Genomic DNA, 12,356 nt, shown 5'->3' on the forward strand with positions numbered 1-12,356 from the left:
GCTTCATACTTAGATATTTCCAGGAGTGGCCGCCTCTGAGCTATTTTTTTTTTAAACACCGTGTCCTCCCCCTTTGATTTCACTTTAATATTTACATTCCAGCGATTGACCTCTCTTGCTTGCATACCCTCCAGCTGACTCCCTGTATTTTAACCTGGACACGTCTTTGTTTTTTGGCACACAGCTTCGTTAACTGTTCTTTGCAGAGGTGTGTACAGAGAGCAATATGTGAGTGGGCACCATGTGGATTTTAGAATGCACTGGTTTAAAATCAGGCAATTTTCCATGGAAAGCGTAACTGAGGTCCAGGAAGATAGAAATCGAAAGAAGTAGAGACTCTGATATATTGTAAGTGAAATAATGTTCCTTTAACACCGTTCCTCAGAAGATCCTTGTACATCTATATGACTTCACACTTCCAACTTGACTTATTGATTAGAGAAACACATTTCAAGTACATAGTGACTATTTGTGCCCCATGTACCAAAACCTAATTTTGTCACCTATACCAACCAATCAGAGTTAATCAGAGCATAGACGTAGCTAGACATTTCTACATCTGGGGCAAAGATTAATTTTTCAGCTCTGTATCTAAATACCTGGCCAAGGAAGTGTGGCTTGCGTGCGCCCCTTCTGGCAGCCAACACTTGGGGCACATGTCCTGCCAGCCCCCTACTGGCTTTGCACCTCCACGAAACATGGACTCTGGTGACCAGGAAGGACATTTATTTTTTCACAATTTTCATACTGGAGAACCATGGTCAACACATCTGTATCCTCTAAAGACATACGAAAACGTGAGACCTGTGTCACACGGCCGTAATGGTGCTGCATATTATTGTCCATGTTACAGCCGCAATACCTGGACCTGCAGCTATACTGGACTGAACTTGGATCTTCACAGAACCCTAACCCTGATCCAAGTTCGATTCTGTAGAAACCTAAGAAGTCTGCGTATTGCATCAATATTACTTATTACGGCCACCTGAAACGGGCCTAAAGTATCTTGTCCATAGAAATGTCTGTTTAATTTTTCTCCATAATGTTGTGGCACAAGTGGTTGGGTAAATCAATTCATGTTCCCAAGAGGGAAATCACACAATTATGAGCAAAGGGAATCTTTTTTTTTTTTTTATACACAGGTTGCTTGTTTTTTCAGTGTGTAAGTAATTTGAGTATAGTATTTTGTGGAGCTCTTTGTGGGTTTTGTTCTTATTACTCTTGTGATGCTTAACAATGTGCTCAGCATTTTTACAATCGTCTTGTTAGCAGCAAAGAAATTGCAGCTTTAGGTATTTTAAAAGAAAATAGTATATAAGTGCATTACTTTTTTTTTTTGCATTGATATATCTGTCTGTTTTTTATGTGTCTAATGTATTTCACTAATTTATACACATTACAATTTAGTTATGGACAATTTAAGGTACAATGCATGTAAATAGGTTCAAACAGAATTCGGGGCATGCTGGGGATTTTCACAACAGATTTCACACTATGCAGTAAGGGTGAAATCCACAGCAAATCTGTGGCAAAATCCGGATTGACCAACTGCAGTTTTTTTACCATGGAAATCACTGCAGATTTGCATCAAAATCTGCCGCAGATTATTTCCACCATGTCTGGCCTTGGCCTTATACTTAGAGGTGTGTGCCTGGTCATCATTAATAATGCACCACCTATGTACTAGGCCATCCCTCATTTTACATGCCTTAGGCCTCATGCACACGACCGTAGCCATGTGCACGGTACATGATTACTGCACTGACGGCCCAAGAAGTGTCATCCGCGGGCCGTCCACAATCACAGACCATGCACACACAAGATGTGCATTGATTTTATAAAGAGCCCGGACCGCAAATGCGACCCGTAAAATGACTTGCCCTATTTTTCAAGAGGACAATGCACGGACGGTGCACTAAATAGAGTAAATAAAGTCTGGATTAAACTAAGCAAGTGCTGCATGCAATATCATTGTGTGTCACAATAACCATTTCAAATCCTTTTTTATTTATATCTTTTCATGCTGAACGATAGATATTGTTTGCAGACATGTGAGAATGTCCGTTAAATTGTATATATTGACCAAAATAAACTGAATCAACTGTTTTTTATTGACAATGGCAAGTCAATATACCCAATGTATTATCATGCCTTATTTTGTAGCAGTAAAATAAGTCGGCAAAACTATAATGTACATGTTCCTTATCCATGATCCAAACGCACTCATGTAAGCAAGCACTGACCCCCATCCCCTCCAGTTTAGGAGAACCCTCTTCAAAACCAAGAAATAGCATGACATATCTTACTGTTTTATGTATGCATGTAGTTGCGTAGATTAAATTGTTTTTTCATGATTATATACAACTGTCTTTCATCCGTTGCTTTGTGTACTTTTACAATTTGGTGTATTCTACAGATTATAAAATGGCACATAGTGGCCCTCTGTCCCAGCCCCTTTTAAGTGTGTTCGCAGGGCCGTCAACATCCCTTCCGAGTTCCAGAGACCTCTAGGGTAAATTCCAAAGGATCTGAGAACTTCAGAGTGCTGGGCCCCTCTGTTCTAGTGCTTGTGGAGGACCCAGCTCACAGATGCAGATTTCTAAAATGTTTCTATTGTATGTTAGAAGTTTGTGGAACTAGGGAAACCTTGGATTTTGCATTTATCTGTTTTTTTATTAGTCTTGAGGATTTCATTTATAATGTTGAATTTCATACTCGACTTAAGGGGTTGTCTGACTTAAACAATGTCCCCCCCCCCCTTGCAGCTGTTTTCTAGAAATTACAAGACCCCAGCAAATAGCCTGTCTCAGGCAGACCCACAACCTGACGTAAGCTTGTCTGAACTGGAAAAACTCTTAACGGACTGCATAATACATTGGATAACTTAAAGGCTATATCTACTTTGGTAACCAATTTTTAAATTTGGTCTAAAGTATATAAAGCAAAAATAAAAGTATCACTGCAAATACCCTTGATGAAAACTATCCTACCGTTTTATGCCTAAAGCTCCTATGCAGACTTATGTGTCTCCATGGTTACAGCAAGGTTACTTTTTTTTCATTTCAGATGCATTGGAGAAACAAAAGCATAAATTGTTAATGTGGACATATCCTTTGAGCTATTTTAAGTTAAAATGTTTTGTTTACTTAAAAATGTTACTTATGGGTCACAGACATTATTATTGTTATTTTTTTAAAGACTTGTATTTTTGTTACTATGACCAAATGTGTATAAGGGTACCATTTATTCTTATTCTGTATAGTCTTGCTATATTTGCATATTAAATCTTTCAATGTTATTGTGAATTTGCACATTTTGTAAGGTTTTTAAGCAAAACAGTAAATCTACAATATATAATTTGCATTCTCTTTACTTGCTTGTTTTCACATGTTCAAAGTTATATAAAGCAATATAAACAGATTTGCTTGTGTTATGTTTTTATTTGCGTGATGCACTTTCAGACGGATAAAACTGTAGGGAGAAGGAACTGCATTGGCAAAAAAGCTTCTTGAAGGAAATGTTTTCCTTTCCTCTGCTGGGATTCATTCCTGTTTTGATGGTGGAATTGATATGATGGATCTTGCATTACCTATGAGTGTATTAAAAGATACAAGAGTGCACTTAAATAAAGGCAAATAAGGTGTCCATAGCATGTTACCCTATTGGGTGATAAGAGTGTCCACTAAACCGCTCTCAATCCAGAATTTGGTGGCTGTACATTGCAACCATCACCTGGATAGCTGGGTGGTGCAGAGGATAGCTCTCGACTTTTGTACGAGCGTAGCAATTAGACAGGTCATGAAAGTATGATCGGTTGGGGTCTCCGCTCTGGAACCCCATTTGTTCCGATTTTCAATCACTCCATAGAAATAAATGGAACTGTCTCTGCTGTTATTGGCAGGCTCGTTGATTTATATAGAGGGTGGCAGCGCGCCCATGTTGCCAACTCTGGAAGAGATCATGAACTTGGGGGCCCCCCGTTCTAGTTAAAGTGGTTTTCCCATCAGAGACATTTATGACATATCCATAGGATATGCCATAAATGTCAGATAGGACCTCTGGGGCCCGCACTTATCTGTAGAACAGGGCCCCCTAAACCCCATTTTACCTCTCTGTGTTGTGGCTGAAGCGTGTGATTCCTGACCGTGAATTAAAGAAACCGCATAGTTTGCAGTGCTATTCTATAGAAATGAATGGTAGTTACAGAAACCGCATAGCTCGCATGCTAAGCTGCTTCCGTAACTGGCATTCACTACTATGGGAGTTACGGAAGCAGCGTAGCTCAGCGAGCTTCGCTGTTTCCGTAATTCATGGTCAGAAATCACACGCTTCATCCACAACACAGCAGTACAACAGGGTTTAGGGGTCCCCGTTCTAGAGATAGGTGCAGGTCCCAGAGTTGGGACCCGTATCTATCTGGTATATAACATATCCTTTGGATATGTCATAAATGTCTCTGGGTAAACTTTAACAATGGGGGTTCCAGAATTTGGACACCACCTATTATGCTTTCACGACTAACAGAATCGCTCCCTATACAAATCACTAATCAAATATGTGACTTACAGTTTTGCATTTTCTACTACTGAAGTCAATGGGAAAAAAATAAAACTATATCCATGATGCTATTAAAAAAAAAAAATGGTCCACAGCCACCAGTAGGGGGAGCTCACTGCATACAGATTGAAACCTGTTTTAGAAAAGAAATATCAGCAGTATCAAACAGCTCCTCAGCTTCCCCTGTTGGTGGCTGCAGGCAGAGAGATTATTATTAACATTCAAAGGGAATGTCTTGTCATAAAACCTTTTGATATGCCCTGTCAGGACCCATTCAGGTTTACCCGCTCTGAGAGAAACGTATGGCTGGCCGCAGCTTCCCAGTGTCATAACAGCTGATTGCTGGGGGTCTCTGAAGCTGGACTCCGCTTTATCTCATGGAGACAACCGCTTTTCAGATTAAACCCTGTAACTCTGTGTGAAAGGAATTGGGGGATTTGGTGCTCTATATCAGAAAAGCAGGGCTCTGCCTCTATAAAGATTACAGGATTTTGGATCTAAAAACCAAAAAGTTGGAGCAACACTTTAATTTACCATTGCTATGGTTAGTGATCATCCTTTTTCCAGGAGTGGAGAATAAGTTCAGTATGTCCATTTTTCTAATTGAATAACAGTCATCATGGTGAATAAGTCAAGAATCCCATGATGTTATTGTGAACATTTTATTGGTTCAATTATACAGAAAAACTCAGAATACAGTGTACAGCATTGTGAATTAAATGTAATACAGGTACAATAATCAAATCAAGATAAAGCTACAAGGTTTTCTTTTATTATTGTTAAAACATGCAGGGGGAAACAAGATCCTAATGAGGAGTCCCACAGCTTTAAAACAAAGATAAAATTGTTATTGGCAGTGACGTTGTGGAGTCAGCAGGAGTGTGAACCGGGCCTAGAAAGGGGAAGAGCTGTGTAATTCTGTGAAATTATGTTCAGGTACAAGATAATCCAAGAGCTAGTAAAGACTGATGAAATATATATAGTTAAATTGGTCCTGGTGCAGAGCTAACAATGATAAAGAGGGTAAAGCGGTGGTCTCCTGAACACTACCATTAGGGCATATGGATGTTACAGTGCCAGAAGGGAAAGCCGCTAAGTAAGACCTGCTCCGACTCTGGGACACTGGAGCCGCCCATGCAGAGCTGTCCAAGTCTAGTGGGTTCCTCTGGTGTAATCAGTTTGCTGGGGTTGTTGGGAGCCAGACCCGCCGTCATCAGCTGCATGCTGTGACGGCTCCCATACGAAAGGGGTTGTATGTGGCGAGACCACCCCTTTAAGGGATGGTAGAGGCTCTCATGTCTGCTCAGTGTGCAGAAACTGGTTTATTATTTTATGCAGCTAGTTTATCCAGATAAAAAGGGAGGCAGTGAGATCTCTGGACCACATCAGTCTATTGGATACCAAAACCCAAACATCAAACCACAATGTATTTTTAGAACAGCTCTTGTAAAAATACAAAAGCTGAAAAATTGGAAATGTAAATTTGGTTAAGAGGTTACTATTTTTATTTTAGTTACGTTTACTTTCCTGCTTTAACCATTTACATGTTCTTTGCTTACTCTCCACCCAGGTGAAAAGGGGCTTGTAGCCAAAGTCTCTGAAAGCTTTATCAGAATCATGGCAGTACGTAATGCTTAATAACTTCAAAATAGGTAAAGTCAAGAAGGGCTTTAAACTCCAAAAAGGCCTCACAATTACTTTTATTAGGCTGTACATGAAAACCATTATCCACATCTTCCAGTAAGGGATGTGCTTCCCAATTTGGATACTGGGGTCAATTTCAGTGTACAACTCATGGAGTAGCTTCACCCTGTGTTTGAAGGGAGTGTCATCATAAGCATAGTAGACTTGGCCACCAAGGACGTCTGGACGGAATTGAACGTGCCGTGCTGCAAGTACATGCATCCAAGCTATGTTACCTGGAATACAAGTAATATTTGCCGTTAGGAAGTATGGCCATGGCAAAACAATAGTCCACTCGTTTGTTTTTTATATATATATATATATATATATACATACATACACACACACACACACACACACACACACACACACACACACACACCGTTCAAAAGTTTAGGGTCACTTAGAAATTTCCTTATTTTTGAAAGAAAAGCACAGTTTTTTTCAATGAAGATAACATTAAATTAATCAGAAATACACTCTATACATTGTTAATGTGCTAAATGACTATTCTAGCTGCAAACGTCTGTTTTTTAATGCAATATCTACATAGGTGTATAGAGGCCCATTTCCAGCAACCATCACTCCAGTGTTCTAATAGTGCATTGTGTTTGCTAACTGTGTTAGAAGGCTAATGGATGATTAGAATACACTTGAAAACCCTTGTGCAATTATGTTAGCACCGCTGTAAACAGTTTTGCTGTTTAGAGAAGCTATAAAACTGACCTTCCTTTGAACTAGTTGAGAATCTGGAGCATTACATTTGTGGGTTCGATTAAACTCTCAAAATGGCTAGAAAAAGAGAGCTTTCATGTGAAACTCGACAGTCTATTCTTGTTCTTAGAATTGAAGGCTATTCCATGCGAGAAGTTTGCAAGAAACTGAAGATTTCCTACAACGGTGTGTACTACTCCCTTCAGAGGACAGCACAAACAGGCTCTAACCAGAGTAGAAAGAGAAGTGGGAGGCCCCGCTGCACAACTGAGCAACAAGACAAGTACATTAGAGTCTCTAGTTTGAGAAATAGACGCCTCACAGGTCCTAAACAGGCAGCTTCATTTAATAGTACCCGCAAAACGCCGCCAGTGTCAACGTCTACAGTGAAGAGGCGACTCCGGGATGCTGGCCTTCAGGCAGGGGCGTAACTAGGAAAGACTGGGCCCCATAGCAAACTTTTGACTGGGGCCCCCCCTCCCCTGGGTGTCACACAAACCCCCCTTGTAGATAGTGCATTTTTTTTACAGCCCCCCTGTAGATAACGCCATACAGAGCCCCCCCCCTGTAGAGATCTACAGAAGGGGTAGAATGGCGTCAACGGCATACAGCCCCCCCCCCTGTAGACTGTATGGCGTTATCTACAGGGGGGACTGTGTGGCATTATCTACAGGGGAGACTATGGCGTTATCTACAGAGGGGGCTGTATGGCGTTATCTACAGAGGGGGCTGAATGGCGCTAACGCCATACAGCCCCCACTGTAGAGAACGCCATACAGCCCCCCCCCTGTAGGGAACGCCATACAGCGCCCCCCCCTGTAGGGACCGCCATACAGCACCCCCCCCTTTCAGGGAACGCCATACAGCCCCCCCCCACTGCTCTGCCGTAGTCGTGTTCAGTGGCGTCCCGCTGTAGCAGCCATAGTGGCTGCTAGCGGAGCCTCCGGCCATGGTGGGGGCCCGTGCCGGCGGGCGACGTGGGCCCCCTCATGCCGCAGGCCCCGTAGCAGTCGCTACGGCTGCTACGGCGGTAGTTATGCCACTGCCTTCAGGGCAGAGTGGCAAAGAAAAAGCCATATCTGAGACTGGCTAATAAAAGGAAAAGATTAATTTGGGCAAAAGCACACAGACATTGGACAGAGGAAGATTGGAAAAAAGTGTTATGGACAGACTAATCGAAGTTTGAGGTGTTTGGATCACACAGAAGAACATTTGTGAGACGCAGAACAACTGAAAAGATGCTGGAAGAGTGCCTGACGCCATCTGTCAAGCATGGTGGAGGTAATGTGATGGTCTGGGGTTGCTTTGGTGCTGGTAAAGTGGGAGATTTGTACAAAGTAAAAGGTATTTTGAATAAGGAAGGCTATCACTCCATTTTGCAACGCCATGCCATACCCTGTGGACAGCGCTTGATTGGAGCCAATTTCATCCTACAACAGGACAATGACCCAAAGCACACCTCCAAATTATGCAAGAACTATTTAGGGAAGAAGCAGGCAGCTGGTATTCCATCTGTAATGGAGTGGCCAGCGCAGTCACCAGATCTCAACCCCATAGAGCTGTAGTGGGAGCAGCTTGACCGTATGGTACGCAAGAAGTACCCATCAAGCCAATCCAACTTGTGGGAGGGGCTTCTGGAAGCATTGGGTGAAATTTCTCCCGATTACCTCAGCAAATTAACAGCTAGAATGCCAAAGGTCTGCAATGATGTAATTGCTGCAAATGGAGCATTCTTTGACGAAAGCAAAGTTTGAAGGAGAAAATTATTATTTCAAATAAAAATCATTATTTCTAACCTTATCAATGTCTTGACTATATTTTCTAGTCATTTTGCAACTCATTTGATAAATATAAGTGTGACCCCAAACTTTTGAACGGGTGTATATATATATATATATATATATATATATCAGCAAAACATTACTGAACCATAAAGAAATATTTATTCATTCAACTCACTTCAATAAAACAGTTTTCACATAAGGGGAGCACTCCGTATAAAGTCTAGCAACAAGTTGGTGAATATAGCAGAAAGGTATCAAATAGTTATCTTTTATTCTAGGTTTTCTAACATTATACCGCTGCGAGATTCGCAGTCGCATGTCACACTTGACACTTGCCACCTGGTTGTGCATCTTATTTGTCGAACTTTTTAATTCTAAAGTATTGGTACATCATAAGAGAACACGCTTCTGGGTTACGCGTCCAAAAATTTGAAAGTCTCTCACTGAAATGAATGAGATGAGACTGTTGAGCGACTGAGTGGCGAATCAGAAATCACAAATGTTCTATTGATTTACTGTTGGCCAACCAAAGTTTTGTGTAGTCCCAGTCTTAAAGGGGTTGTATCATGAAGACAATCCTTGTCCATATGCCCTATCAGGGTAGATGGACGTCTTAAATGGTGGTCTCCTGATCGGGACTCTACTATATGAGCCATAATGGAGATTTGTTCTGTAGAAGCAGCTTACATACTGGCAGACTGGAGATGTCCATGTATTACATAGATCGCCATTTATCTGAATGACCTCCATGTAACACTACTTTTCCCCTGCCGTGGCCCCTGGCAAAAAATGTTCATTCAAGAATTGGTTTAACTTTTCTTTAGTTGTTTTTTTTCTTTTAACTATTAGAACACCACGGACCTTAAATTAGGGATGTATACCTATCACAATACCCATGAACCTAAGAAACTCAATAATTCGATTGGCAAACCATGTACAATTCAAAAACGTATCTTTATTTGTACAAGTTAAAACTCAGTGGTCATCTTGACCTAGAATCACACTTAAATTAAAGGGTAACTAAACGTTTGACAAAATTCTGACATGTCAGACGTTTACATTGGTAGGGGCCTGAGCACGGAGACCCCCACCAAACCGCTAAACCGAAGCGTCAGAAACGCTCGTGTGTGCGCTCCGCCGCTTCGTGTCTGTTTGGCTTTCTCCGGAAAGCCGATTGTATCGGAGTACGGGCTCATAGACTTTCTATTGAGTCCGTACTCTGATACATTGAGTTCTGGAAAAAGCTGAACAGACAGGAAGCGGCTGAGCGCTCACACGAACAATTCTGCGGCTTCGTTTTAGCGATTGGTGGGGGTCTCAGTGCTCGGACCCCTACCAAATGTAAACTTCTGATATGTCACTATGACATGTCAAAAGGTTGTCAAAGGTTTAGTTACACTTTAAAGGATGTGATGGTGATCAGGGGAAAAAGTATTACAGCACAAGAATCAAATATGTATCACAGTACAAAAATGCAATTCAAGATAAAGCCATATTACTTTCCTCTTCCAATAAAGATACACACAAAAATTTCCCAAAAAAGTGGGGTCGATAGTCGGATAAGTATATGTATTATGTATAAGTATTAGTTGCCAGTGCACATACACAACTATCTCCTATCCGCCATTACAACGCAGCTCCATCGCTGAATCTGCCACGATACCAACCAGGTGTTGAGCCATAATGTGTCCCAAAGACAAAATAGACCACTACCACATTTAAGATCCCTGCTTTGGAGATATGCCTTACTTCACTGTGCTGCATTCCCATAAAATACACAATTTGATATCTAGTGATCGCATATTTTCTAATTGTCACTGCATCTGTTTTGTGTGGTGTAATGTTACGACATTACTAAAAGTTTTTTTCTGGTGGTAGATAAATAGATTTCAATATATATTAGGACTTGCTATAAGCTTCTATGTTGCTAGATTTCAATTTGTTCATGAAGAGCTGAAGCGTGGCTCTTGGGGAAAGCCGCACATTATCAATATATGATGGCTAACAGCGCCACCATGTGGACATGCTAACATTTACCACGCAATTTAACTGATGAATTATTTTTTTAATGGTTTGTTTTTTTTACCATATATTCAGCTGTATAAGCATTTTTATGTCACTATAACCATTTAGCAACACAATAATGCTTTCTCTGCAGCGTTAAGAATTATCAATTTATACCCTCCAAAGGAGCTACTAAGAACCAGATTTTCTAGACCCACATACTGTAGATTGACTTAAAGGGGAGAGGGTGGGAGATAATTTTTAAGAACAAAGCAACCAACAGTATATAATTATAATCCCACCCTATTCTCTGTATATTCTCTAGTGCTCATCCTGCTTTGGTCAAGTTTTTCTAAGGACAAATAATGTTTGATTTTGCAGTAGTAGAACATATGTAGAAAACCAAAATCAAACAATAGAGAACGGCAATGCTCCAAAATAGTGGAAAAAAAAGTATTTTCTTTATTCACCCATGTTGCGACATTTCAACCCCTACTGGAGCTTTTCTCCAGAAAGTTTATTTTTAAGTAATGTAATTTTCCTTGATAAACACAATGCATGCAGCGTATTCTTCCCATCAAAGGGATGGACACCACGATAGAACCTGACCGACCAATGGAGTACATCAGGCGCTGCTGGTACTGCGTTGTGGTTTCCATTATAAACGGAAACCATGACGCAGATATGAGCTGAACCCAAAAAGTTGGACTTGATGGACGTGTCTTTTTCTAACCCACTTACTATATAAATATTTCATATATTTACAAAGTTACAAAAGTTTTTTTTTTAAAGTAATTAAGTTAACATTAGTTATTTTCTCTTTGTGAAGCCACAATCCCTTGTTAGCCAAGCCTTCTGTCCAAACTTCAAGCCGCCGCTCCCATACAGAAAACGGCCACAGATGAAGAGGAATGTGACGAGACACATCCATCAAACTCCTCCATTGAAACACACTGTGCCTGCGCTAGTTTCCTGAATTTCCAGGACCTGCGCAAGGGCAGATAAAAGTATTGTGTCTAGCTTTCATCTGCGCTCGCACAGGTCCTGCGGCTGCGGTTGGGAAAGAATGTTGGCTAACAAGGGCTTGTGGCTTAACAGATAGGAAATACCGCGCAGGACTTCTAAAAAGTAGGTATTAGTAAGTACCATATATTCATCTTTCTAACATATTTGTTAACATTAGTCATAAAGTGGATAACTGAAAAAATGATAACCAGGATATAATCAGCACTCATTAAGGATAAACATGGATGTATACATTTATTAAAGATTTTTTTTTATTAAAGGGGTTGTGCCAGAACTGCCAATTATGACCTATCCACATGATAGGTGATAATTGTCTGATCACATTGAGCCCCACCGCTGGGACCCCCACTGATCGCAAGAACCAGGGTCCCAAACCCCTCGATCCTCCTCATTGCACCCCTGCAGTGAGAAGTAGCTTGAATAGAGCGGCGGTCGAGCATTCACTTGCCGCTCCATTCAAAGTCTATGGGACTGACAAACAGCCAAGCGCTTAACTTGGCTGTTACCGTCATTCCCATAAACTTTGAATGGAGCAGCAGCGCACATTCTCAACGACCATTACAATGTCCTCCTCACTGCAGGGGGTGC

General features: G+C 41.1%; 1 protein-coding gene across 1 annotated transcript in view; it reads right to left on the reverse strand.

Moving 5' to 3' along the window:
- Positions 1–5,272: 5,272 nt before the first annotated feature.
- LOC142741436 (3 beta-hydroxysteroid dehydrogenase type 7-like) overlaps positions 5,273–12,356 on the reverse strand; it is a 33,969-nt gene continuing 26,885 nt past the window's right edge. The window contains exon 7 of the mRNA XM_075850815.1: positions 5,273–6,476. Coding sequence (XP_075706930.1) covers positions 6,067–6,476 — 410 coding nt within the window. The 3' untranslated portion in view covers positions 5,273–6,066. The remainder of the gene's footprint in view (positions 6,477–12,356) is intronic.

The sequence above is a fragment of the Rhinoderma darwinii genome, chromosome 2, assembly GCF_050947455.1.
Source record: "Rhinoderma darwinii isolate aRhiDar2 chromosome 2, aRhiDar2.hap1, whole genome shotgun sequence".
NCBI lineage: Eukaryota > Metazoa > Chordata > Amphibia > Anura > Rhinodermatidae > Rhinoderma > Rhinoderma darwinii.